This window comes from Sebastes umbrosus, chromosome 19 (genome assembly GCF_015220745.1).
Source record: "Sebastes umbrosus isolate fSebUmb1 chromosome 19, fSebUmb1.pri, whole genome shotgun sequence".
Classification (NCBI taxonomy): Eukaryota; Metazoa; Chordata; class Actinopteri; order Perciformes; family Sebastidae; genus Sebastes; species Sebastes umbrosus.
The window spans coordinates 7,650,700-7,677,799 of NC_051287.1; the positions used below are offsets into that span (position 1 = coordinate 7,650,700).

Sequence of the window (27,100 nt, forward strand, 5' to 3'; positions counted from 1 at the left end):
AATACTAAACAAGTCAAAATGTCTGCTGTAAAAGAGGCCTATCACTGTCACCAAGGGAAGACTAAGCCAGGGGGGACACCTGGTGGTGAAAACATGAAATGAAAAACAACCAGGAGTGGAGACAGAGATATGAAAATAACCTTTTCATTTGCTCCTTCCCTGACTGACTCCTTTACTGTCTCTCTACTCTCTGCTGGTAATGCACTCAGAATCAACGTGGTTATGATCATACATCAAGATGCACTCTGCTATAACTTGTTTGTGAAAACGTTTTCTTGTCCCTGATGTGGTAATAAACCCTGAAGAGTTCAAAGCCAGGTCACTAACAGCACCGACATTGTCTGTGTTCTTCTACATGAGCAGGTCAAGATTAAAGGTCGTCCTTAATGAAATGGGTTTAATGAACAGATGTGTTTAATAATGTCACATAGCTGCTACAAACAAACCAAAGTGAACTAAATGATGAGAGGACTAGGTCAACACATCAACCTAAAGCTGACTTATTATCTCAGCAGGGTTATCTTAGGTTGTGTGTAGAGAGCAAGATGTATTTTTAGGTGGAATCCAGTCTTAAACTCTTCACATCATGTTCTAAAGAGGGGCTACAAGAACACACTGACTTGCTTGTAAACGACTTATCTTCCTGGAATCTATCAAAGCCTCATGACCCTTCCTTCCTCTTACTGCTCTCAATTTCAATCAGTCCCAGTCAGTCCAGTCAATCCACATGTTTGCCTCCTCCGCCCCTCGAAGATCTGCAAGTGTACAGATATGTGTAACCATCATACTGTGAAGTGCAAGTGCGCTCACACCCCATTCAATGCAGATCAGTGAGTGAACATGAAAAAGGAAACTCAGTTTTGGTTTGGATCAGTGCCCAGCGTCTTTCTTGTATGAGGAAGTGAAACTGTTTGTCGTTCACCGTCTCTGAGAGGTGAAATGGCGCTTCGAGGAATTCAGATGGACGAGGAAAAACTCTGCTGTTCGATCTGTTTGGATCTACTGAAGGATCCGGTGACTATTTCCTGTGGTCACAACTACTGTATGAGCTGTATTAGAAGCCACTGGGATGAAGAGGATCAGAAGGGAATCTACAGCTGTCCTCAGTGCAGACTGCTCCTTGTACCGAGGCCTGTGCTGTTGAAAAACACCATGTTGGCAGATTTAGTGGAGGAACTGAAGAAGACAGGACTCCAAGCTGCTCCAGCTGATCACTGCTATGCCGGACCTGGAGATGTGGCCTGTGATTTCTGCACTGGGAGGAAGCTGAAAGCTCTCAAGTCCTGTCTGCAGTGTCTGGTCTCTTACTGTGAGCAGCACCTCCAGCCTCACTATGAATCCCCTGCCTTTGAAAAACACAAGCTGGTCGACCCCTCCAAGAAGCTTCAGGAGAACATCTGCACTCGTCACAATGAGGTGATGAAGATTTTCTGCCGCACTGATCAGCAGTGTATCTGTATTCTCTGCTCCATGGATGAACATAAAGGCCACGACACAGTCTTAGCCTCAACAGAAAGAACTGAGAGGCAGGAAGAGCTCGGGGCGAGTCGACAAAAGATCCAGCAGAGAATCCAGAAGAGAGAGAAAGATGTGAAGGTGCTCCAGCAGGAGGTGGAGGCTATCAATCACTCTGCTGATAAAGCAGTGAAGAACAGCGAGAAGATCTTCACAGATCTGATCCGTCTCAGTGAGAAAAGAATCTCAGATGTGAAGCAGCAGGTCAGATCTCAGCAGAAATCTAAAGTGAGTCGAGTCAAAGAGCTTCAGGAGAAGCTGCAGCAGGAGATCACTGATCTGAGGAAGAGAGACACTGACCTGGAGCAGCTGTCACACACAGAGGACCACACCCAGTTTCTACAGAACTACCCCTCGCTGTCAAATCTCGCTGTCTCTAAAAAGTCATCCAGCATCAATATCCGTCCTGTGCAACACTTTGAGGATGTGACAGCAGCTGTGTCAGAAGCCAGAGATAAACTCGAGAACATTCTTACTGAGGCGTGGACCAAGATCTCACTGACAGGGACTGAAGTGGATATTTTATGGCCACAGGCAGAGCCCAAGACCAGGGCTGGTTTCTTACAGTATTCATGCCAAATCACACTAGATCCAAACACAGCAAACCCAGAGCTGATATTATCTGAAGGAAACAGAAAAGCAAGACTGACGAGACCCTCACTATTCCCAGGGATAAGGATGTTACAACAGGGTCACCCAGGTTCATTCAGAAACATTGACAGTCAACAGGTCCTGAGCAGAGAGAGTTTGACTGGACGTCATTACTGGGAGGTGGAGTGGAGTGGGGTAGTTTCAGTATTAGTCACATATGTGCACATGAGAAGAACATTCCATGAAAGTAGTTTTGGAAAAAATGACGAGCCTTGGGCAGTACATTGTTCATATGAAGGTTATGAATTAAGACACAACGGCATCAGAATTCCCATCTCAGGTCCTCAGTCCTCCAGAGTAGGAGTGTACCTGGATCACAGTGCAGGTATTCTGTGTTTCTACAGCGTCTCTAAAACCATGACTCTCCTCCACAGAGTCCAGACCACATTCACTAGGCCACTCTATGCTGGACTTTTTGTAGGTTTGGGATCCACAGCTGAGCTCAAGTAGACAGAAATGATTGGGTGGATGGGGGAGATTCTGTTTTTCATTTAAATAGATCTTTTCTTCATCTTTGCTGCTCGCCTCTCTTTGCTGTGATGTTTCTGCACTTCCCACTGATGACCTGATAATCATGACTCTGCTGTCTTCTACATTTGATTCTCTGTTGATATTGTTTAAATGTTGGAACGTTTTGGTTGAATTAATAAGCATTTTCATTTTAGTTTTTGCCGTTAATGTTAAAATGGTGACGATATACTGTATGTTGAAAGAATCTTCTGTTAAAAGTATGAATCTAATTTGTTTCAAAAAATCAATGAAACTTGTGTTTTGAACTCTACATTGAAACAATGAAAACAGAAATGAAGTAGAGTCTGACTGCAACATCCACATTAGCTGAAACAATTCATTGATTAATCCATTACTGGATTGACAGAAAATGAATTGACATCTATTTAGATAATCAATTAATTATTTATTTAGACCAAACAATTAATCAATTAATTGAGAAAATAATCATCAGATTAATCAAATAATTGTAAATTGTAACCCTGATTCACATATTTACCAGAGTGTATAAAGTGTTATTGTGTTATTATGTTAAAGTGTTATTATGTAATTATCATTACTTTGATATTTGTTGGTTTTCCCCCACAGTGATGACATGTTGGTTTAACAGACTGATTTTTGTTGAAGTGAATATGCAGATAGAAAGATAGAACCAGTCCTATACCAGGATTTACTGATTGTATGTGAACAAAATCCATCAATAAAGTTGATTTTCAAGTATTTCTTGTGAGTTCATTTAAGAACCTCTACTAGAGGTGCTGGAGAGAAGAGAAAAAGGGGTTTATTAATAAGCAGATTTTCTCACTCAGGCCTGAAAAACAGGGACTGTAGTATACTGTATACCTGCGCTGTTGTACTGTAAAAATAAAGAGCTGAAAAGTTAAAACTAAGAAATACAGATCAATGAGCAAAACAGCAGCAGCTCCTCCTGCAGTGACACTAACTAAGTCTGAATGAATAAAAACTACATAACCACAGTCTACCTGTACATTACACAACACTAACAACAATCCACTGGAGACTATTGTGAAGGCCACTCTCCCTAAAAATACAGACATAATAATGATAATAATGAATAATGATAAAAAAGGTTCATGGATATTTCACAACTGTTTAAGTCAGTTAAAATGGACAGAGATAGAAAAACTGAGAACATCAAATAGTAGCTCTATTTTTCCTCAGTTTTTCTTTGTCCTTTTGCACAACAAACACCAGTTGATATACAGGACCATCACACTCTAATGTGCATCATGGTCCTGGGTGGATACTAGAGTGAAACCAAGTGTTTGGGTCATTCAGGCATTTATAAAATTCAATTTATAAAATGTGATAATTCTTCTTAACTAACTCAGGAGGTTAGTTATGTTCATTTATTTTTCACAAAAGATTGAAATGTATGTCTATTTAATGAGGCAGCATCCACAATAACATGTAGTACACAATGTGTTTTCATTAACCTATTTACTTATTTTGATATTTAGAGAGGGTGGATTCAGTACATGGATACACTTTACTGTGCACAAACAGGAAACTAAACAGCTGAGAACAAAGAGAATAAATCAACACAATACCAAAGAGAGCCACACAAAAACACAGAAAAATACTCAACAAGTCAAAATGTCTGCTGTAAAAGAGGCCTATCACTGTCACCAAGGGAAGACTAAGCCAGGGGGGACACCTGGTGGTGAAAACATGAAATGAAAAACAACCAGGAGTGGAGACAGAGATATGAAAATAACCTTTTCATTTGCTCCTTCCCTGACTGACTCCTTTACTGTCTCTCTACTCTCTGCTGGTAATGCACTCAGAATCAACGTGGTTATGATCATACATCAAGATGCACTCTGCTATAGGCCCTACATATAACTTGTTTGTAAAATTGAACAACTGGTAATCTTTAAACATTGAACAAAACGTTTTCTTGTCCCTGATGTGGTAATAAACCCTGAAGAGTTCAAAGCCAGAGGCCTGTACTACGAAGCGAGTTCAACATAGCCAGGGTATCTTCTCGTTATCTGGCTTCACTTAACCTAACAAGCGAGATCTCGCTAAACTGTACTACGAAGCTGGTTATCAACTCGGTAAATCAACCCAGGGTTTTCCAATCTCGTTATGAGCGCGTTCACATGAACGAGGAGGTGTTTGCAACATATAACCAGAGACATTGACAAGTCTACTGACAGCAGACAGAGAGGCACATTTAACAAAGAGTAAACTATATCAGACAAATACGAAGAAGTTAAACACTTAATCCAGACTAAAAGTCACACAGTTGAAGCTGCCAAATGCAGGAAGGACAGCTGGTGAAAGAAAAAACTCCCGATGTGTGAATGCGTAAATTAACAGATTTATTAATTTAACGGAACACTCAAAAGTCAGATATAGTGGTCTAAATATAAATAGCTTTAAAGAGTGTAATAGATGAATGGATTACACCTATTTTAAACCTGCATATAAAAACTGGCGTCTATGACTTTTTAAACCTCCTTTCACCTGCTTTCCTCCTCTGTGACGAAACGGACTCAAGAGGAATTAAAAATAAATAAATTTAAAAATATAATTCAAAGCGGTAAACACCCACAACATAAATCCAACTGTTCTTTTTGCATTTGTCAGTTTTAACTGTGTTGGTTTTAGCCTGGATTATGACTTAAATTTCTTCATATGTGTGTAATATTACCATCAAATCACCACACCGAGCTCTGATTGGTCAGTAGGAGGTACTTTCATCCGAGTTGATTTCTTATCTGGAACATAACCTGCTCCGGAGCAGGTTAGCCGTTCAGCATCAGTTACCATGGAGATCTACCTCGATAAGAAGTGAACCAATTTCGTAGTACGGAAAACCCAGAGTTAACCCTGAAGTTACCTCGAAAACGCCAAATCCTGCTTCGTAGTACAGGCCTCAGGTCACTAACAGCACCGACATTGTCTGTGTTCTTCTACATGAGCAGGTCAAGATTAAAGGTCATCATTAATGAAATGGGTTTAATGAACAGATGTGTTTAATAATGTCACATAGCTGCTACAAACAAACCAAAGTGAACTAAATGATGAGAGGACTAGGTCAAACCCTCCTTCCTCTCCCTGCTCTCAAGTTCAACCAGTCAGTCCACATGTCTCCTGCTTCCTCCGCCCACCCCACCCCCAGATATGCAAAACTCAGTTTTGATATGGATCAGTTCCCAGCATCTTTTTTGTATGAGCAAGTGAAACTATTTGTCATTCACTGTCTCTGAGAGGTGAAATGGCGCAGCGAGGAATTCAGATGGACGAGGAAAAACTCTGCTGTTCGATCTGTTTGGATCTACTGACGGATCCAGTGACTCTTTCCTGTGGTCACAACTACTGTATGAGCTGTATTAGAAGCCACTGGGATGAAGAGGATCAGAAGGGAATCTACAGCTGTCCTCAGTGCAGACTGCTCCTTGTACCGAGGCCTGTTCTGTTGAAAAACACCATGTTGGCAGATTTAGTGGAGGACCTGAAGAAGACAGGACTCCAAGCTGCTCCAGCTGATCACTGCTATGCCGGACCTGGAGATGTGGCCTGTGATTTCTGCACTGGGAGGAAGCTGAAAGCTCTCAAGTCCTGTCTGCAGTGTCTGGTCTCTTACTGTGAGCAGCACCTCCAGCCTCACTATGAATCCCCTGCCTTTGAAAAACACAAGCTGGTCGACCCCTCCAAGAAGCTTCAGGAGAACATCTGCACTCGTCACAATGAGGTGATGAAGATTTTCTGCCGCACTGATCAGCAGTGTATCTGTATTCTCTGCTCCATGGATGAACATAAAGGCCACGACACAGTCTTAGCCTCAACAGAAAGAACTGAGAGGCAGGAAGAGCTCGGGGCGAGTCGACAAAAGATCCAGCAGAGAATCCAGAAGAGAGAGAAAGATGTGAAGGTGCTCCAGCAGGAGGTGGAGGCTATCAATCACTCTGCTGATAAAGCAGTGAAGAACAGCGAGAAGATCTTCACAGATCTGATCCGTCTCAGTGAGAAAAGAATCTCAGATGTGAAGCAGCAGGTCAGATCTCAGCAGAAATCTAAAGTGAGTCGAGTCAAAGAGCTTCAGGAGAAGCTGCAGCAGGAGATCACTGATCTGAGGAAGAGAGACACTGACCTGGAGCAGCTGTCACACACAGAGGACCACACCCAGTTTCTACAGAACTACCCCTCGCTGTCAAATCTCGCTGTCTCTAAAAAGTCATCCAGCATCAATATCCGTCCTGTGCAACACTTTGAGGATGTGACAGCAGCTGTGTCAGAAGCCAGAGATAAACTCGAGAACATTCTTACTGAGGCGTGGACCAAGATCTCACTGACAGGGACTGAAGTGGATATTTTATGGCCACAGGCAGAGCCCAAGACCAGGGCTGGTTTCTTACAGTATTCATGCCAAATCACACTAGATCCAAACACAGCAAACCCAGAGCTGATATTATCTGAAGGAAACAGAAAAGCAAGACTGACGAGACCCTCACTATTCCCAGGGATAAGGATGTTACAACAGGGTCACCCAGGTTCATTCAGAAACATTGACAGTCAACAGGTCCTGAGCAGAGAGAGTTTGACTGGACGTCATTACTGGGAGGTGGAGTGGAGTGGGGTAGTTTCAGTATTAGTCACATATGTGCACATGAGAAGAACATTCCATGAAAGTAGTTTTGGAAAAAATGACGAGCCTTGGGCAGTACATTGTTCATATGAAGGTTATGAATTAAGACACAACGGCATCAGAATTCCCATCTCAGGTCCTCAGTCCTCCAGAGTAGGAGTGTACCTGGATCACAGTGCAGGTATTCTGTGTTTCTACAGCGTCTCTAAAACCATGACTCTCCTCCACAGAGTCCAGACCACATTCACTAGGCCACTCTATGCTGGACTTTTTGTAGGTTTGGGATCCACAGCTGAGCTCAAGTAGACAGAAATGATTGGGTGGATGGGGGAGATTCTGTTTTTCATTTAAATAGATCTTTTCTTCATCTTTGCTGCTCGCCTCTCTTTGCTGTGATGTTTCTGCACTTCCCACTGATGACCTGATAATCATGACTCTGCTGTCTTCTACATTTGATTCTCTGTTGATATTGTTTAAATGTTGGAACGTTTTGGTTGAATTAATAAGCATTTTCATTTTAGTTTTTGCCGTTAATGTTAAAATGGTGACGATATACTGTATGTTGAAAGAATCTTCTGTTAAAAGTATGAATCTAATTTGTTTCAAAAAATCAATGAAACTTGTGTTTTGAACTCTACATTGAAACAATGAAAACAGAAATGAAGTAGAGTCTGACTGCAACATCCACATTAGCTGAAACAATTCATTGATTAATCCATTACTGGATTGACAGAAAATGAATTGACATCTATTTAGATAATCAATTAATTATTTATTTAGACCAAACAATTAATCAATTAATTGAGAAAATAATCATCAGATTAATCAAATAATTGTAAATTGTAACCCTGATTCACATATTTACCAGAGTGTATAAAGTGTTATTGTGTTATTATGTTAAAGTGTTATTATGTAATTATCATTACTTTGATATTTGTTGGTTTTTCCCCCACAGTGATGACATGTTGGTTTAACAGACTGATTTTTGTTGAAGTGAATATGCAGATAGAAAGATAGAACCAGTCCTATACCAGGATTTACTGATTGTATGTGAACAAAATCCATCAATAAAGTTGATTTTCAAGTATTTCTTGTGAGTTCATTTAAGAACCTCTACTAGAGGTGCTGGAGAGAAGAGAAAAAGGGGTTTATTAATAAGCAGATTTTCTCACTCAGGCCTGAAAAACAGGGACTGTAGTATACTGTATACCTGCGCTGTTGTACTGTAAAAATAAAGAGCTGAAAAGTTAAAACTAAGAAATACAGATCAATGAGCAAAACAGCAGCAGCTCCTCCTGCAGTGACACTAACTAAGTCTGAATGAATAAAAACTACATAACCACAGTCTACCTGTACATTACACAACACTAACAACAATCCACTGGAGACTATTGTGAAGGCCACTCTCCCTAAAAATACAGACATAATAATGATAATAATGAATAATGATAAAAAAGGTTCATGGATATTTCACAACTGTTTAAGTCAGTTAAAATGGACAGAGATAGAAAAACTGAGAACATCAAATAGTAGCTCTATTTTTCCTCAGTTTTTCTTTGTCCTTTTGCACAACAAACACCAGTTGATATACAGGACCATCACACTCTAATGTGCATCATGGTCCTGGGTGGATACTAGAGTGAAACCAAGTGTTTGGGTCATTCAGGCATTTATAAAATTCAATTTATAAAATGTGATAATTCTTCTTAACTAACTCAGGAGGTTAGTTATGTTCATTTATTTTTCACAAAAGATTGAAATGTATGTCTATTTAATGAGGCAGCATCCACAATAACATGTAGTACACAATGTGTTTTCATTAACCTATTTACTTATTTTGATATTTAGAGAGGGTGGATTCAGTACATGGATACACTTTACTGTGCACAAACAGGAAACTAAACAGCTGAGAACAAAGAGAATAAATCAACACAATACCAAAGAGAGCCACACAAAAACACAGAAAAATACTCAACAAGTCAAAATGTCTGCTGTAAAAGAGGCCTATCACTGTCACCAAGGGAAGACTAAGCCAGGGGGGACACCTGGTGGTGAAAACATGAAATGAAAAACAACCAGGAGTGGAGACAGAGATATGAAAATAACCTTTTCATTTGCTCCTTCCCTGACTGACTCCTTTACTGTCTCTCTACTCTCTGCTGGTAATGCACTCAGAATCAACGTGGTTATGATCATACATCAAGATGCACTCTGCTATAGGCCCTACATATAACTTGTTTGTAAAATTGAACAACTGGTAATCTTTAAACATTGAACAAAACGTTTTCTTGTCCCTGATGTGGTAATAAACCCTGAAGAGTTCAAAGCCAGAGGCCTGTACTACGAAGCGAGTTCAACATAGCCAGGGTATCTTCTCGTTATCTGGCTTCACTTAACCTAACAAGCGAGATCTCGCTAAACTGTACTACGAAGCTGGTTATCAACTCGGTAAATCAACCCAGGGTTTTCCAATCTCGTTATGAGCGCGTTCACATGAACGAGGAGGTGTTTGCAACATATAACCAGAGACATTGACAAGTCTACTGACAGCAGACAGAGAGGCACATTTAACAAAGAGTAAACTATATCAGACAAATACGAAGAAGTTAAACACTTAATCCAGACTAAAAGTCACACAGTTGAAGCTGCCAAATGCAGGAAGGACAGCTGGTGAAAGAAAAAACTCCCGATGTGTGAATGCGTAAATTAACAGATTTATTAATTTAACGGAACACTCAAAAGTCAGATATAGTGGTCTAAATATAAATAGCTTTAAAGAGTGTAATAGATGAATGGATTACACCTATTTTAAACCTGCATATAAAAACTGGCGTCTATGACTTTTTAAACCTCCTTTCACCTGCTTTCCTCCTCTGTGACGAAACGGACTCAAGAGGAATTAAAAATAAATAAATTTAAAAATATAATTCAAAGCGGTAAACACCCACAACATAAATCCAACTGTTCTTTTTGCATTTGTCAGTTTTAACTGTGTTGGTTTTAGCCTGGATTATGACTTAAATTTCTTCATATGTGTGTAATATTACCATCAAATCACCACACCGAGCTCTGATTGGTCAGTAGGAGGTACTTTCATCCGAGTTGATTTCTTATCTGGAACATAACCTGCTCCGGAGCAGGTTAGCCGTTCAGCATCAGTTACCATGGAGATCTACCTCGATAAGAAGTGAACCAATTTCGTAGTACGGAAAACCCAGAGTTAACCCTGAAGTTACCTCGAAAACGCCAAATCCTGCTTCGTAGTACAGGCCTCAGGTCACTAACAGCACCGACATTGTCTGTGTTCTTCTACATGAGCAGGTCAAGATTAAAGGTCATCATTAATGAAATGGGTTTAATGAACAGATGTGTTTAATAATGTCACATAGCTGCTACAAACAAACCAAAGTGAACTAAATGATGAGAGGACTAGGTCAAACCCTCCTTCCTCTCCCTGCTCTCAAGTTCAACCAGTCAGTCCACATGTCTCCTGCTTCCTCCGCCCACCCCACCCCCAGATATGCAAAACTCAGTTTTGATATGGATCAGTTCCCAGCATCTTTTTTGTATGAGCAAGTGAAACTATTTGTCATTCACTGTCTCTGAGAGGTGAAATGGCGCAGCGAGGAATTCAGATGGACGAGGAAAAACTCTGCTGTTCGATCTGTTTGGATCTACTGACGGATCCAGTGACTCTTTCCTGTGGTCACAACTACTGTATGAGCTGTATTAGAAGCCACTGGGATGAAGAGGATCAGAAGGGAATCTACAGCTGTCCTCAGTGCAGACTGCTCCTTGTACCGAGGCCTGTTCTGTTGAAAAACACCATGTTGGCAGATTTAGTGGAGGACCTGAAGAAGACAGGACTCCAAGCTGCTCCAGCTGATCACTGCTATGCCGGACCTGGAGATGTGGCCTGTGATTTCTGCACTGGGAGAAAGCTAAAAGCTTTCAAGTCCTGTCTGCAGTGTCTGGTCTCTTACTGTGAGCAGCACCTCCAGCCTCACTATGAATCCCCCGCCTTTGGAAAACACAAGCTGGTCGACGCCTCCAAGAAGCTTCAGGAGAACGTCTGCACTCGTCACAATGAGGTGATGAAGATTTTCTGCCGTACTGATCAGCAGTGTATCTGTTATCTCTGCTCCATGGATGAACATAAAGGCCACGACACAGTCTCAACTGCAGCAGAAATGACTGAGAGGCAGAAAGAGCTTGGGGCGAGTCGACAAAAGATCCAGCAGAGAATCCAGAATGGAGAGAAAGATGTGAAGGTGCTCCAGCAGGAGGTGGATGCTATCAATCACACTGCTGATAAAGCAGTGAAGAACAGCGAGAAGATCTTCACAGATCTGATCCGTCTCATTGAGAAAAGAATCTCAGATGTGAAGCAGCAGGTCAGATATCAGCAGAAATCTAAAGTGAGTCGAGTCAAAGAGCTTCAGGAGAAGCTGCAGCAGGAGATCACTGATCTGAGGAAGAGAGACGCTGAACTGGAGCAGCTGTCACACACAGAGGACCACACCCAGTTTCTACAGAACTACCCCTCGCTGTCAAATCTCGCTGTCTCTAAAAAGTCATCTAGCATCAATATCCGTCCTGTGCGACACTTTGAGGATGTGACAGCAGCTGTGTCAGAGGCCAGAGATAAACTCAAGAACATTCTTACTGAGGCGTGGACCAAGATCTCACTGACAGGGACTGAAGTGGATATGTTACTGCCACAGGCAGAGCACATTATCAGGGCTGATTTCTTACAGTATTCATGTCAAATCACACTGGAACCAGACACAGCAAACACATTGCTGTTGTTATCTGAAGGGAACAGAAAAGCAACAGCGAGAACATCAATACTGGAAGGACCAAAGATGTTAATGCAGTTACAACTTGGTCGGCCAGGTTCATTCAGCAACATTGAAAGTCTTCAGGTCCTGAGCAGAGAGAGTTTGACTGGACGTCATTACTGGGAGGTGGAGTGGAGTGGGGTAGTTTCAGTAGCAGTCACATACGCAGATATGAGAAGAGCAGTATATGATAGAGAATTTGGGAACAATGACAGGTCTTGGGCAGTACATTGTTTGAGGTCTGGTTATGAATTCAGACACAACAACATCATAACTCCCATCTCAGGTCCTCAGTCCTCCAGAGTAGGAGTGTACCTGGATCACAGTGCAGGTATTCTGTTTTTCTACAGCGTCTCTGAAACCATGACTCTCCTCCACAGAGTCCAGACCACATTCACTAGGCCACTCTATGCTGGACTTTTTGTAGGTTGTGATTCCACAGCTGAGCTCAAGTAGACAGAAACTATTGGGTGGATGGGGGAGATTCTGTTTATTTGAGTAGATCTTTTCTCCATCTTTGCTGCTCGCCTCTCTTTGCTGTGATGTTTCTGCACTTCCCACTGATGACCTGATGATCATGACTCTGCTGTCTTCTACCTTTGATTCTCTGTTGATATTGTTTAAATGTTGGAACGTTTTGGTTGAATTAACAAGCATTTTCATTTTAGTTTTTGCCGTTAAAGTTAAAATGGTGACGATATACTGTATATTGAAAGAATCTTCTGTTAAAAGTATGAATCTAATTTGTTTCAAAATATTAAAATAAATATAAAATATCAATACATTGAAACAATGAAAACAGAAATGAAGTAGAGGCTGGCTGCAACATCCACATTATCTGGAACAATTCATTGATTAATCCATTACTGGATTGACAGGAAATTAATTGACATCTATTTGGATAATCAATTAATTATTTATTGTATTGCATTGTTCAGTGTTTTCTAACATTTTATAGACCAAACAATTAATCAATTAATCGAGAAAATAATCATCAGATTAATCAAATAATCTTAAATTGTAACCCTAATTAACATATTTACCAGAGTGTATAAAGTGTTATTGTGTTATTATGTTAAAGTGTTATTATGTCATTATCATTACTTTGATACTTGTTGGTTTTTCCCCCACAGTGATGACATGTTGGTTTAACAGACTGATTTTTGTTGAAGTGAATATGCAGATAGAAAGATAGAACCAGTCCTATACCAGGATTTACTGATTGTATGTGAACAAAATCCATCAATAAAGTTGATTTTCAAGTATTTCTTGTGAGTTCATTTAAGAACCTCTACTAGAGGTGCTGGAGAGAAGAGAAAAAGGGGTTTATTAATAAGCAGTTTTTCTCACTCAGGCCTGAAAAACAGGGACTGTAGTATTCTGTATACCTGCGCTGTTGTACTGTAAAAATAAAGAGCTGAAAAGTTAAAACTAAGAAATACAGATCAATGAGCAAAACAGCAGCAGCTCCTCCTGCAGTGACACTAACTAAGTCTGAATGAATAAAAACTACATAACCACAGTCTACCTGTACATTACACAACACTAACAACAATCCACTGGAGATTGCTCCAGTCTGTGACTCCACTGCCTCCAGTTCCTCTTCTATGCACAGACTTTGTTAAAATGCAAATGAAAAAAAAGAAAAGCTCACCGAAGAGACGACCGCCGTTACTGGGGTTTGACGTCATGCACCGACTGTGTGACTGACAATGTTGTTTAACTCAGGATTTTTTTTTTTTTTTTAAAAACAAAAGCTTTATTTTTAGTCAGTTTGTCCCTGTTCACCACTACTGTGGCTGGATGTGGAGCCCTAACGTTATTTAATATGGTACCTTTTTTTGACATTCACAGTTTTAGCCCGATATCTGCAAGTGTTTTATTCAAATTTAAAAATATATATTCCGGTAAATTTGTCCGTTATCTCCATGAAATCAGACATCCGTTCGTTTTACTTCCATCCGTTGAGATGCTTATCCAAAGATTTTCCTTCACATTAAAACAATGGGCTAAAGCTAAACATGTCAAGGTATCCTCTTTTAATGTTTTATTATAAATAATGGTGGGATGTTACTATGCCAGGCTATGCAAGGTGGTCGGATGTTATAAAGTGTCTTAATTTAAAAATAACTTGTAAATAGTGTTGCTTCCTCCTCTGCTGCATCAAATGTCCCAAGTGTCCTTACAGATGGATGTTGTAGTCACTAATCTTTTAAATACCTCTTTCAAACCTGAATCCTAATATTATTTGTTACCTTTTGTCCTCTTGATTTGACCTAAGGTGCTGTAAACCCACTCTGTAGGGAACCTGCAAGGAGCTCCAGTTTGTCTTCCTTCAACAACAGTGTTTGCAGAATGTAAATTCAAGTGCTCCTTATATTCTAATGGGGAAAGAAACACAGCAAGGGGAGTTTAGGTTTATCTTCGATTGATTATGTCTTAGTAGTTTGTTCTTTTCTTTCCATTTCTTTTTTTTTTATTTCTTGGAAATTAAATCATACGTTCCTTTAGTCATGAAAAATAATGTGTGTGTGTCGCAGGTTGTTTACAACGAACCCAAAGCAGATGTTTGTCTTTTTCCAGTCCTATAATCAGATTTAGGATATCCTCTAAACAGTGCTAAGCCAAAACTGACACATTCCTGTTCTGACTGTATCCCCTTCATGCTAGTGTTACTGTATGCAGATGATGTCTTTTTATTACTGAATGAATGGAGGCAGCAGATGAGGACTGCTACAGTTTGATCTCTGTCATATGATGGTATTTTATCACGTGGTTGTTAATAAAAGCCAAGGGCACATTTAGCAATCTGAAACGACTGTTTTTATTTTATTGTGGTGACTCATGCCTCTCATTACCTCCGCCAAGGCCAAAGGTTTTTGGCCATGAGGTTATGTTTTCACCGGCGTTGGTTTGTCTGTCTGTCTGTCTGTCTGTCTGTCTGTCTGTCTGTCTGTCTGTCTGTCTGTTAGCAGGATTACTCCAAAAGTTCAAGATGGATTTGAGTGACATTTTTTTTGGAGGGGTGGAGTGTAGCACAATGAACAATCCATTAGATTTTGGTGGCGATCCGAATCATGATCCGGATTCAGGAATTTTTTTAAGAATTCCAATCAGCCTGAGCATTAAGACCACTGGGTATAACACATGCACAGTGTGACTGATGACGCGTTGATGACGCATGACCCCACCTTCTTCCTTCTTCGAGCAGAGAGATACGTGTCTGGATGTGTGTGCGGGAGCTGCTGGCCGTCCGCGGTGAGAAAGAAAAAAGCGGTAGATGACGGGATGAGAGACAACGTAGTGTAACGTTGTGGCAGCTGCCAATTCTCTGGTGCTTGCTGTTGTTTCCCTTTTCCCTGGTGTTTTTTTGGTTGAGTTGCTGAGTGATTAGAGGGTTATTCAGTTCACCTGTTGCGCAGGGTGTGGGGACTGGCTCTTAAATGATAGTTGAGAGCAGCTTGGTGCATTCCCCTCTTGGCCAATCAGGGTGTAACGACGCCCTTTCTGTAGGGCTTAAAAGAGGAGGGAAACTGCACACCCAGTGTCATTCTGATCTCTCCTTCACTCAATGCAACATGTGTTATCAGCTTTACCAGAAACTCTGGTCTGTTTTGGGCCCTTTTGGGATTCTGTGATCTTTGTGTTTTGTTTGTTGAGAGTGTTGACTCCTAGTTGGGGAAACAAGTTAAGTGCCAACCAATTGGGTTACCTGCACTGGGACGTTTAGGTACTATTTGTGCAACGATCTGGCTTGCCTTACAATAGCCTAATGCCTGCAGGCTGTATTTTTGTATTCTATTCATTTGTTGATTTTCAATGAAACCCTTTATACCCATTTCTTTTAGTGTATTTTATTTGGGAAAACTTTAAAGGAGGGTAAAAGGAAACACAAAACCAATATTTCAGTTTCCTTAATTGTTTGTTATTATAGAGGCATTTGTTCATTATTGAAGAGGCATTTGTTCATTATTATTATTAAGAAGGCATTTTATTTTATATTATTATGTGGATGGGAACTGTTTTTCAGTCTTCTGACTGAACAACTAAAGTCTGGGGAACTCAGTACCGCCACATAATTGGCAACCACGAAGGGACACGTAACACAAAGCATAATCTTTCAATAAAGAGATTTAGTTTTGTGTCCCATCTTCTGATATCTATTTAGCAAGTGTATTTGAGTGTATATTTCTGAAATGTGTATTTGGAGTGTGGCTTGACTATTAGTCCAAATAATTACTAGTGACTATCCATCATGTCTTGGGAAGATCCAGACATTACAATGACCGCATTGGAACCGTCGCTTGCGGAATTGGAATCCGAGCTTTCTTTAAATGTTAGCTTGGATATGCCTGTAGTTGGGCAGGAGGTGCACTTACTGGATGATGATGATGACGATGATGATGAAGAGGGATGGGTAGATGCTCCAGTAGAACCACAATTGTCTGTGGACACTCATCCTCTTTTGGCTTTAGAGGGCTTATTACTTCCGCCTTCATCCCCAGTTCCTGTAGCTCCTCACACCCAGGAACACTCAGATTCGGATTGAGTCATTTTTGCTAATGCTGTAGAGTCGATGAAACTTGTGTTTAAAAATACAGTGGATTGGCAGCGTGAGTGGCTGTCAAACATTTCAAAGGGCATACCCATCGATAAAGCTCTAAAAATGTGTACTACTCTCATAACAAATGTGGTGGAGAAAGCAAGTAACCATTTGCTCGCAGAAGTAAGGGATTTTGGTTCAAAGTGCATAAATGCCATTCAGTGGAATGCACAACAAACACAGTCTGAGTTCCAAGAGTCCCTGATTACTGACCGTCAAAACTTGATGACCTCCATTACATCCGCGGTCACTGAAAACAAGGATGTACAACTTCTGGTGACCGAGGTGCATACATTGCAACAGCAGATGGGTTCAGTGCAGGCTACCCTTGAGTCTCTTGTGCGTCAACAGTGTGCACTCAATTCTCAGGTCAATTCAATACATAAGCGAGAGAAATGGGTCCTTAAAGAAGCAGTCACACCTGTTGCAGTTTCGTCTCAAGCACACACATATCCTGTTTCTCCAGTTGTTAAAAATGTGGTTTTGTTGCCTACCTTCGCACCTGTGGGAGTTCCTTCAGATTGCTCAGGAGCTGCTGCTCCTAAGGGTGAAATTTTCCAGGATGATGGTTGTAGAGTGACTGATGGCAAACTTCCAATTAAGATGTTTTTCCCTTGCTATGGCGGGCCTCAGGATGAGAAAGATCCTTTGGTGTATTTGCAAAGATGCAGTGACTTCCTGTCTCTGAAACCACTTACCCATGGTGAGATTCTAGCGACCATGAGAAGTGTATTGCATGGTTCTGCACGTGATTGGTGGGAGACTGTTAGGGAGAAAATCCATTCATGGGAGGAATTTCAGAGAGCTTTCCTATCATCTTTTCTTCCCGAGGACTATGTTGATGTTCTGGAAGAACAGATTCGAACCAGGGTGCAAGGAAGAAATGAGTCACTACGAGACTTTGTTTTCTCCTTTCAAGCACTTATCAAACGTTGGCACTCTTCGGCCACAGATGATGAGATTTTAAAAAGAATATTGAAGGCTATGAATCCCTTTCTGGCATGTCAGCTCCGTGGTCGGGTTACCTCCATAGATGAGATGATCCGCATTGGGAGTCAAATAGAAGTAGATTATGAAAACCAGAAAAGGTACAGGAGAACTCTGAACGAATCTCACAAAGCTAATGGTACAACTGAAAAGAAGGTTATAAAGAGACCTGAAATGGTTTTGTGTTGGCGTTGCCATGGTGAGCATGCACCAGGGTTCTGCCCTCAGTTTCATGTCTTCCCAGGTAGCTCAAAATACAGTAGACAGCAAAAGTCAGAGTCAAAACAGACTTCAGAGTCCAGTAAAAAAGGTTCCATGGCTACTGTTGCTAGTCAGCCTGCAGCCAAGAACCGCCAGAAGCAAAAGTCTACTAGTGTGGTGGGATCTCCATCTCACCCGCCCACTAGTCTAAAACAGTTGGTTGTGCCCATCACGGTACGTCAGTGTCATGGGAAAGCGCTTGTGGACACAGGTGCTACTTACACTTTATTACATGTGAGTCTGTGGAATAAGATCAAAGGCCCCAATGAGTCCCTTGTATCATGGCAGGGTGGACCAATGTATCTTGCGAATGGCCAGCAAGCAAATCCTATTGGATGTAAAGTGCTGGAGTTCAGCATGCATGGTAACAGTTGGTTCGTACCTACCGCAGTACTGGATGCAGATGTGTTGGTGTATCCATTAGTTCTTGGTTTAGATTTTATGAGCATGAGTGGGCTCCAGGTCAACGTCCGGGACAAGGTATACTCTTTTGCTGGTGATGACACCACCAGGGTTTTCCCTTTCCAGCCTGCCCTGTGCCCTAGCGATGGTTGGGGTGTTCTGAGTGTGAGCAGTGTTGCTTTGTATACTACCTTACCACCTACATTACCGCTCTTGCCTGCTGTTAGTGATGACTGGTGTAACCTAGCTTGTATTCCTAAAGGTGATGACTTACTCAGTCTGCTCCATACTGCTGTTGCAGACAGTGGTTTAACAGGGAGGGAGGCTGAGAAATTGTACCAACTCTTGCTAAACAACCCGCGGGTCTGCACCACCACTTTAGGCCGTACCTCTGTGCTGAAACATAAAATCAAATTAAACAGTGATGTTGTGGTTACCCAGCGCCCCTATCGATTACCCCTACAAAAGCGGAAGATGGTTAAGGAGCAGATCGAAGAGATGCTTCAACAGGGTATCATTGTACCTTCCCATTCACCATGGGCATCCCCGATTGTAGTGGTGCCTAGAAAAGATGGTGGAACACCCCGATTTTGTGTTGATCTCCGCCGTGTTAATGAACGTAGCGAGGGAGATGCCTATCCTCTACCAACGATTTCTGAGATACTTGAATCTCTGGCAAGTTCAGCTGTGTTCACCACCTTAGATCTCAACAGTGGTTATTGGCAGGTAGAAATGGACCCGGAAAGCCAGCACCTCACGGCATTCGTCACATGTTTTGGATTATTCCATTTTCGGGTTATGCCTTTCGGCTTGAAGGGAGCTCCAGCTACCTTCCAAAGGCTAATGACTCAAGTGCTGAGGAGCTGCCTAGGAGAGTGCTGTATGGTGTACTTGGATGACATCATAATCTATTCCAAAGACGTCCAGAATCACTTTCATGACGTCCAGCGAGTGTTTGATTGCCTCCAGCAGGCTGGCCTTACACTCAATATTAAGAAATGCCACTTCTGTTGTCCCGAGCTTAAATTCCTGGGTCATGTAGTGAGCAAGGAGGGAGTGCAGGCAGATCCAGCAAAGACAGAAGCACTTTGTGACTACCCTGTGCCTAGAAACCTCAAGGAAGTTCAAAGGTTTTTGGGTCTGGCTGGATGGTACCACCGTTATGTCCCTAACTTTTCAATGATTGCGGAGCCCCTGAATGCGCTGAAAAAGAAAGGAGTCGTGTTTAAGTGGTCAGAGGAGTGTCAGAAGGCATTTCAATGTCTTAAAGACCATCTGACCTCTCCTCCTGTCCTTGGTCACCCTGATATGTGTAACACATTTGTCGTCTACACCGATGCAAGTTCTACGGGTCTAGGGGCAGTTTTGGCTCAGAGATCGAACACTTCCTCTAGAGAAGAGGTTATCGCTTATGGCAGCCGCTCTCTAACAAGGTCAGAGCAAAATTACTCCACGACAGAACGGGAATGTCTGGCTGTGGTGTGGAGTCTGGAGAAATGGAGACACTATCTGGAAGGGAAACCTTTCGTTGTTGTCACTGACCACTCTTCGTTGTTGTGGGTCTTTAACACCAATAAAGCTAGCTCCAGGCTTATACGCTGGGCACTGCGTCTGCAGGAATTTTCTTTTACGATTGAATATCGTAAGGGTAAGTTGAACAACGCACCGGATGCTCTGTCGCGGGCCACTGGTCCGGCCTCCCTTGCATTGTACACTCGTTCCCTGGCACGGGATGAGAAGTTTGTACCTTTTCCTCTGACTGATGAGGATGTCTGGAAAGCCCAGAGGAGTGATCCAGACATCCAGAAAATATATCAGGCACTGCTCACTGATGACAAACCTGACGGTGAAGCAGACTCCGGTTTTGTCATTTTGGAGGATACGGTTTACAGGAAAACCAAACATCTTGACCGTGGTGACCTATACCAGGTATATGTTCCACAGTCACTTCGTCCAGTCGTCTTGCATGCATACCACGATAACCCTTTGAGTGGTCATTTTGGACGATATAAGACCCAGCAAAGGATTCGTGAAGTTACATACTGGCCGAAAATATGGACAGATGTCGCAGAATATGTAAGATCTTGTACTATTTGCCAGAAATATAAACCTGAGTCCAGGAAGCCTGCTGGCTTGCTCCAGCAGACAAAGGTAACGGAGCCATGGGAAATGCTTGGTTTGGACCTCATGGGCCCTCTGCCTCGTAGTTCCCTGGGAAACACCCAATTACTTGTTGTGGTAGATTATTATAGTCGTTGGGTTGAGTTGTTTCCTTTACGTAATGCTACTGCTTCCACAATCAGCAAATGTCTGCGGAAGGACATCTTTACACGTTGGGGTGTCCCAAAACATGTCTTATCAGATCGGGGACCTCAGTTCACATCAGAGGTTTTCAAAGAGTTGTGTGATAGCTGGGGGGTTGTCCATAAACTCACAACTGCCTATCATCCACAGACTAACATGACTGAGCGTATTAACCGCTCACTAAAAAGCATGATAGCTTCGTATGTTGGAGAGAAGCATAAGAGTTGGGATCATTTCATACCGGAGTTGTGTTTTGCCCTGAACTCCGCAGTCAATGAAGCCACCGGCTTTTCCCCAGCTGAGTTGCTGCTTAGAGGATCTTTGAAGGGACCTTTTGCCAGAGCTTTTGAGCCCTCTTCTCAGGTCCCACATGCGCTGAAAAATGTCCAAGCTCTGGTAGAGTCCAATCTGGCACAGGCAAAAAGGAAACAGGCTCATACCTACAACAAAAACAGGCGACATGTCACATATGAAATGAAGGATAGGGTCTGGATGAAAGCCCATCCCGTCTCCAAGGCTTCCAAAAATTACACAGCTAAACTGGCCCCACGATGGATTGGTCCGTACCGCATTGTTGAGCAGGTAGGCCCTGTGAATTACAGGATTGTGCGTGAGGACATCGGAAAGGATCTAAGGGTGGTTAATGTGTGTGATTTGAAGGAGTGTCGCCCAACCTCTGTTGAAGTGGAGGCTCAGGAGAGAGAGGCGGTCATGCGCATTTTTCTGGATAGTGACACTAGTGATGAGGATGAATTTATGGGTTTTTTGTGACATTGTATTAAAGGTAAATAACTGTCTAAAGGATGTGTATAAAACACCTTGGAGGCGGTGTTTATTATATGGGGGAGGGAGTGTGGCAGCTGCCAATTCTCTGGTGCTTGCTGTTGTTTCCCTTTTCCCTGGTGTTTTTTTGGTTGAGTTGCTGAGTGATTAGAGGGTTATTCAGTTCACCTGTTGCGCAGGGTGTGGGGACTGGCTCTTAAATGATAGTTGAGAGCAGCTTGGTGCATTCCCCTCTTGGCCAATCAGGGTGTAACGACGCCCTTTCTGTAGGGCTTAAAAGAGGAGGGAAACTGCACACCCAGTGTCATTCTGATCTCTCCTTCACTCAATGCAACATGTGTTATCAGCTTTACCAGAAACTCTAGTCTGTTTTGGGCCCTTTTGGGATTCTGTGATCTTTGTGTTTTGTTTGTTGAGAGTGTTGACTCCTAGTTGGGGAAACAAGTTAAGTGCCAACCAATTGGGTTACCTGCGCTGGGACGTTTAGGTACTATTTGTGCAACGATCTGGCTTGCCTTACAATAGCCTAACGCCTGCAGGCTGTATTTTTGTATTCTATTCATTTGTTGATTTTCAATGAAACCCTTTATACCCATTTCTTTTAGTGTATTTTATTTGGGAAAACTCTAAAGGAGGGTAAAAGGAAAAACACAAACCAATATTTCAGTTTCCTTAATTGTTTGTTAATATAGAGGCATTTGTTCATTATTGAAGAGGCATTTGTTCATTATTATTATTAAGAAGGCATTTTATTTTATATTATTATGTGGATGGGAACTGTTTTTCAGTCTTCTGACTGAACAACTAAAGTCTGGGGAACTCAGTACCGCCACAGTCTACCTGAGGCCTGTACTATGAAGTGAGTTCAACATACCCAGGGTATCTTCTCGTTATCTGGCTTCACTTAACCTAACAAACGAGATCTCGCTAAACTGTACTACGAAGCTGGTTATCAACTCGGTAAATCAACCCAGGGTTTTCCAATCTCGTTATGAGCGCGTTCACATGAACGAGGAGGTGTTTGCAACATATAACCAGAGACATTGACAAGTCTACTGACAGCAGACAGAGAGGCACATTTAACAAAGAGTAAACTATATCAGACAAATACGAAGAAGTTAAACACTTAATCCAGACTAAAAGTCACACAGTTGAAGCTGCCAAATGCAGGAAGGACAGCTGGTGAAAGAAAAAACTCCCGATGTGTGAATGCGTAAATTAACAGATTTATTAATTTAACGGAACACTCAAAAGTCAGATATAGTCGTCTAAATATAAATAGCTTTAAAGAGTGTAATAGATGAATGGATTACACCTATTTTAAACCTGCGGTAAGAAATTGGCGTCAATGACTTTTTAAACCTCCTTTTACCTGCTTTCCTCCTCTGTGACGAAACGGACTCAAGAGGAAGTAAAAATAAATAAATATAAAAATATAATTCAAAGCGGTAAACACCCACAACATAAATCCAACTGTCCTTTTTGCATTTGTCAGTTTTAACTGTGTTGGTTTTAGCCTGGATTATGACTTAAATTTCTTCATATGTGTGTAATATTACCATAAAATCATCATCCGAGTTGATCTCTTATCTGGAACATAACCTGCTCCGGAGCAGGTTAGCCGTTCAGCATCAGTTACCATGGAGATCTACCTCGATAAGAAGTGAACCAGTTTCGTAGTACGGAAAACCCAGAGTTAACCCTGAAGTTACCTCGAAAACGCCAAATCCTGATTCGTAGTACAGGCCTCAGGTCACTAACAGCACCGACATTGTCTGTGTTCTTCTACATGAGCAGGTCAAGATTAAAGGTCATCATTAATGAAATGGGTTTAATGAACAGATGTGTTTAATAATGTCACATAGCTGCTACAAACAAACCAAAGTGAACTAAATGATGAGAGGACTAGGTCAACACATCAACCTAAAGCTGACTTATTATCTGAGCAGGGTTATCTTAGGTTGTGTGTTGAGAGCAGGATGTATTTTTAGGTGGAATCCAGTCTCAATCTCTTCACATCATGTTCTAAAGAGGGGCTACAAGAACACACTGACTTGCTTGTAAACGACTTATCTTCCTGGAATCTATCAAAGCCTCATGACCCTTCCTTCCTCTTACTGCTCTCAATTTCAGTCAGTCCCAGTCAGTCCACATGTTTTGCTTCCTCCCCCCCTCCCAGATCTGCAAGTGTATAGATGCATTCAATGCAGATCAGTGAGTGAACATGAAAAAAGGAACTCAGTTTTGGTTCGGATCAGTTCCCAGCGTCTTTCTTGTATGAGGAAGTGAAGCTATTTTTCATTCACTGTCTCTGAGAGGTGAAATGGCGCAGCGAGGAATTCAGATGGACGAGGAAAAACTCTGCTGTTCGATCTGTTTGGATCTACTGAAGGATCCTGTGACTATTTCCTGTGGTCATAACTACTGTATGAGCTGTATTAGAAGCCACTGGGATGAAGAGGATCAGAAGGGAATCTACAGCTGTCCTCAGTGCAGACTGCTCCTTGTACCGAGGCCTGTGCTGTTGAAAAACACCATGTTGGCAGATTTAGTGGAGGAACTGAAGAAGACAGGACTCCAAGCTGCTCCAGCTGATCACTGCTATGCTGGACCTGGAGATGTGGCCTGTGATTTCTGCACTGGGAGGAAGCTGAAAGCTCTCAAGTCCTGTCTGCAGTGTCTGGTCTCTTACTGTGAGCAGCACCTCCAGCCTCACTATGAATTCCCCGCCTTTGAAAAACACAAGCTGGTCGACCCCTCCAAGAAGCTTCAGGAGAACATCTGCACTCGTCACAATGAGGTGATGAAGATTTTCTGCCGCACTGATCAGCAGTGTATCTGTTATCTCTGCTCCATGGATGAACATAGAGGCCACTACACAGTTTCAGCTGTAGCAGAAATTACTGAGAAGCAGAAAGAGCTCGGGGCGAGTCGGCAAAAGATCCAGCAGAGAATCCAGAAGAGAGAGAAAGATGTGAAGGTGCTCCAGCAGGAGGTGGAGGCTATCAATCACTCTGCTGATAAAATAGTGGAGAACAGTGAGAAGATCTTCACAGATCTGATCTGTCTCATTGAGAAAAGAAGCTCAGATGTGAAGCAGCAGGTCAGATCTCAGCAGAAATCTAAAGTGAGTCGAGTCAAAGAGCTTCAGGAGAAGCTGCAGCAGGAGATCACTGATCTGAGGAAGAGAGACACTGACCTGGAGCAGCTGTCACACACAGAGGACCACACCCAGTTTCTACAGAACTACCCCTCGCTGTCAAATCTCGCTGTCTCTGAAAAGTCATCCAGCATCAATACCCGTCCTGTGCGACACTTTGAGGATGTGACAGCAGCTGTGTCAGAGGCCAGAGATAAACTTGAGAACATTCTTACTGAGGCGTGGACCAAGATCTCACTGAGAGGGACTGAAGTGGATATTTTACTGCCACAGGCAGAGCCCAAGACCAGGGCTGATTTCTTACAGTATTCATGTCAAATCACACTGAAGCCAAACAGAGCAAACACACAGCTGTTGTTATCTGAAGGGAACAGAAAAGCAACAATAACGACAGCATCAACATTCAGGGAGCTAAAACTCATTAACTTTGACAGTCTTCAGGTCCTGAGCAGAGAGAGTTTGACTGGACGTCATTACTGGGAGGTGGAGTCGAGTGGGGTAGTTTCAGTAGCAGTCACATACGCGTATATGAGAAGAGCAGTCTATGAAAGTGCATTTGGAAACAATGACAAGTCTTGGGCAGTACATTGTTCATATGAAGGTTATGAATTCAGACACAACAACATCAGTACTTTCATCTTAGGTCCTCAGTCCTCCAGAGTAGGAGTGTACCTGGATCACAGTGCAGGTATTCTGTGTTTCTACAGCGTCTCTGAAACCATGACTCTCCTCCACAGAGTCCAGACCACATTCACTAGGCCACTCTATGTTGGACTTTTTGTAGGTTATGAATCCACAGCTGAGCTCAAGTAGACAGAAACTATTGGGTGGATGGGGGAGATTCTGTTTTTCATTTAAATAGATCTTTTCTTCATCTTTGCTGCTCGCCTCTCTTTGCTGTGATGTTTCTGGAATCCCACTGATGACCTGATAATCATGACTCTGCTGTCTTCTACCTTCGATTCTCTGTTGATATTGTTTAAATGTTTGAAAATTTTGGTTGATAATGTTAATATACTGTATATTCAAAGAATTTTATGTTAAAAGTATGAATCTAATTTGTTTTAAACTATCAATGAAACTCAAACTTGTGTTGTGAACGCTACATTGAAACAATGAAAACAGAAATGAAGTAGAGTCTGACTGCAACATCCACATTAGCTGGAACAATTCATTGATTCATCCATTACTGGATTAACAGAAAATTAATTGACATTTATTTGGATAATCAATTAATTATTTATTGTATTGCATTGTTCAGTGTTTTCTGACATTTTATAGAACAAACAATTAATCAATTAATCGAGAAAATAATCATCAGAATAATCAAATAATTGTAAATTGTAACCCTGATTCACATATTTACCAGAGTGTATAAAGTGTTATTGTGTTATTATGTTAAAGTGTTATTATGTAATTATCATTACTTTGATATTTGTTGGTTTTCCCCCCACAGTGATGACATGTTGGTTTAACAGACTGATTTTTGTTGAAGTGAATATGCAGATAGAAAGATAGAACCAGTCCTATACCAGGATTTACTGATTTTATGTGAACAAAATCCATCAATAAAGTTGATTTTCAAGTATTTCTTGTGAGTTCATTTAAGAACCTCTACTAGAGGTGCTGGAGAGAAGAGAAAAAGGGGTTTATTAATAAGCAGTTTTTCTCACTCAGGCCTGAAAAACAGGGACTGTAGTATACTGTATACCTGCGCTGTTGTACTGTAAAAATAAAGAGCTGAAAAGTCAAAACTAAGAAATACAGATCAATGAGCAAAACAGCAGCAGCTCCTCCTGCAGTGACACTAACTAAGTCTGAATGAATAAAACGACATAACCACAGTCTACCTGTACATTACACAACACTAACAACAATCCACTGGAGACTATTGTGAAGGCCACTCTCCCTAAAAATACAGACATAATAATGATAATAATGAATAATGATAAAAAAGGTTCATGGATATTTCACAACTGTTTAAGTCAGTTAAAATGGACAGAGATAGAAAAACTGAGAACATCAAATAGTAGCTCTATTTTTCCTCAGTTCTTCTTTGTCCTTTTGCACAACAAACACCAGTTGATATACAGGACCATCACACTCTAATGTGCATCATGGTCCTGGGTGGATACTAGAGTGAAACCAAGTGTTTGGTCATTCAGGCATTTATAAAATTCAATTTATAAAATGTGATAATTCTTCTTAACTAACTCAGGAGGTTAGTTATGTTCATTTATTTTCCACAGAAGATTGAAATTTCCGTCTATTTTGATATTTAGAGAGGGTGGATTCAGTACATGGATACACTTTACTGTGCACAAACAGGAAACTAAACAGCTGAGAACAAAGAGAATAAATCAACACAATACCAAAGAGAGCCACACAAAAACACAGAAAAATACTAAACAAGTCAAAATGTCTGCTGTAAAAGAGGCCTATCACTGTCACCAAGGGAAGACTAA

General features: G+C 41.5%; 2 protein-coding genes and 2 pseudogenes across 3 annotated transcripts; all 4 read left to right on the plus strand.

The window, feature by feature from the left end:
* The first annotated feature begins 787 nt into the window (after positions 1-787).
* Positions 788-3,396, plus strand: LOC119478088 (tripartite motif-containing protein 16-like). Its single transcript, XM_037752517.1, has one exon. It carries the CDS (start codon positions 940-942, stop codon positions 2,614-2,616), a length of 1,677 nt encoding a protein of 558 aa, XP_037608445.1. The 5' UTR covers positions 788-939; the 3' UTR covers positions 2,617-3,396.
* Positions 3,397-5,856: 2,460 nt separating this feature from the next.
* On the plus strand, positions 5,857-26,225 carry LOC119478089 (tripartite motif-containing protein 16-like). 2 transcript variants are annotated; one of them, XM_037752519.1, is made up of 3 exons: positions 5,857-7,228; positions 12,220-12,379; positions 25,237-26,225. In XM_037752519.1, the coding sequence occupies exons 1-3, from the start codon at positions 5,924-5,926 to the stop codon at positions 25,446-25,448; spliced, it is 1,677 nt and encodes a 558-aa protein (XP_037608447.1). In that variant the 5' UTR covers positions 5,857-5,923; the 3' UTR covers positions 25,449-26,225. The 2 variants fall into 2 exon arrangements, with proteins under 2 accessions (XP_037608447.1, XP_037608446.1); XM_037752518.1 differs by lacking the exon at positions 12,220-12,379 and having other exon boundaries at positions 25,077-26,225.
* On the plus strand, positions 10,842-11,730 carry LOC119478099 (annotated as a pseudogene).
* Positions 23,681-24,517, plus strand: LOC119478098 (annotated as a pseudogene).
* Positions 26,226-27,100: the final 875 nt, after the last annotated feature.

Bases quoted from the DNA above. Each gene is read 5' to 3' on its own strand.
- LOC119478088 (XM_037752517.1), top strand. From the start codon at position 940: ATGGCGCTTCGAGGAATTCAGATGGACGAGGAAAAACTCTGCTGTTCG.
- LOC119478089 (XM_037752519.1), top strand. From the start codon at position 5,924: ATGGCGCAGCGAGGAATTCAGATGGACGAGGAAAAACTCTGCTGTTCG. The intron at 7,229-12,219 runs GTCCTGAGCAGA...GAAAGTCTTCAG, and splicing joins GAAACATTGACAGTCAACAG to GTCCTGAGCAGAGAGAGTTT. The intron at 12,380-25,236 runs GTTATGAATTCA...GTTCATATGAAG, and splicing joins AGTACATTGTTTGAGGTCTG to GTTATGAATTCAGACACAAC.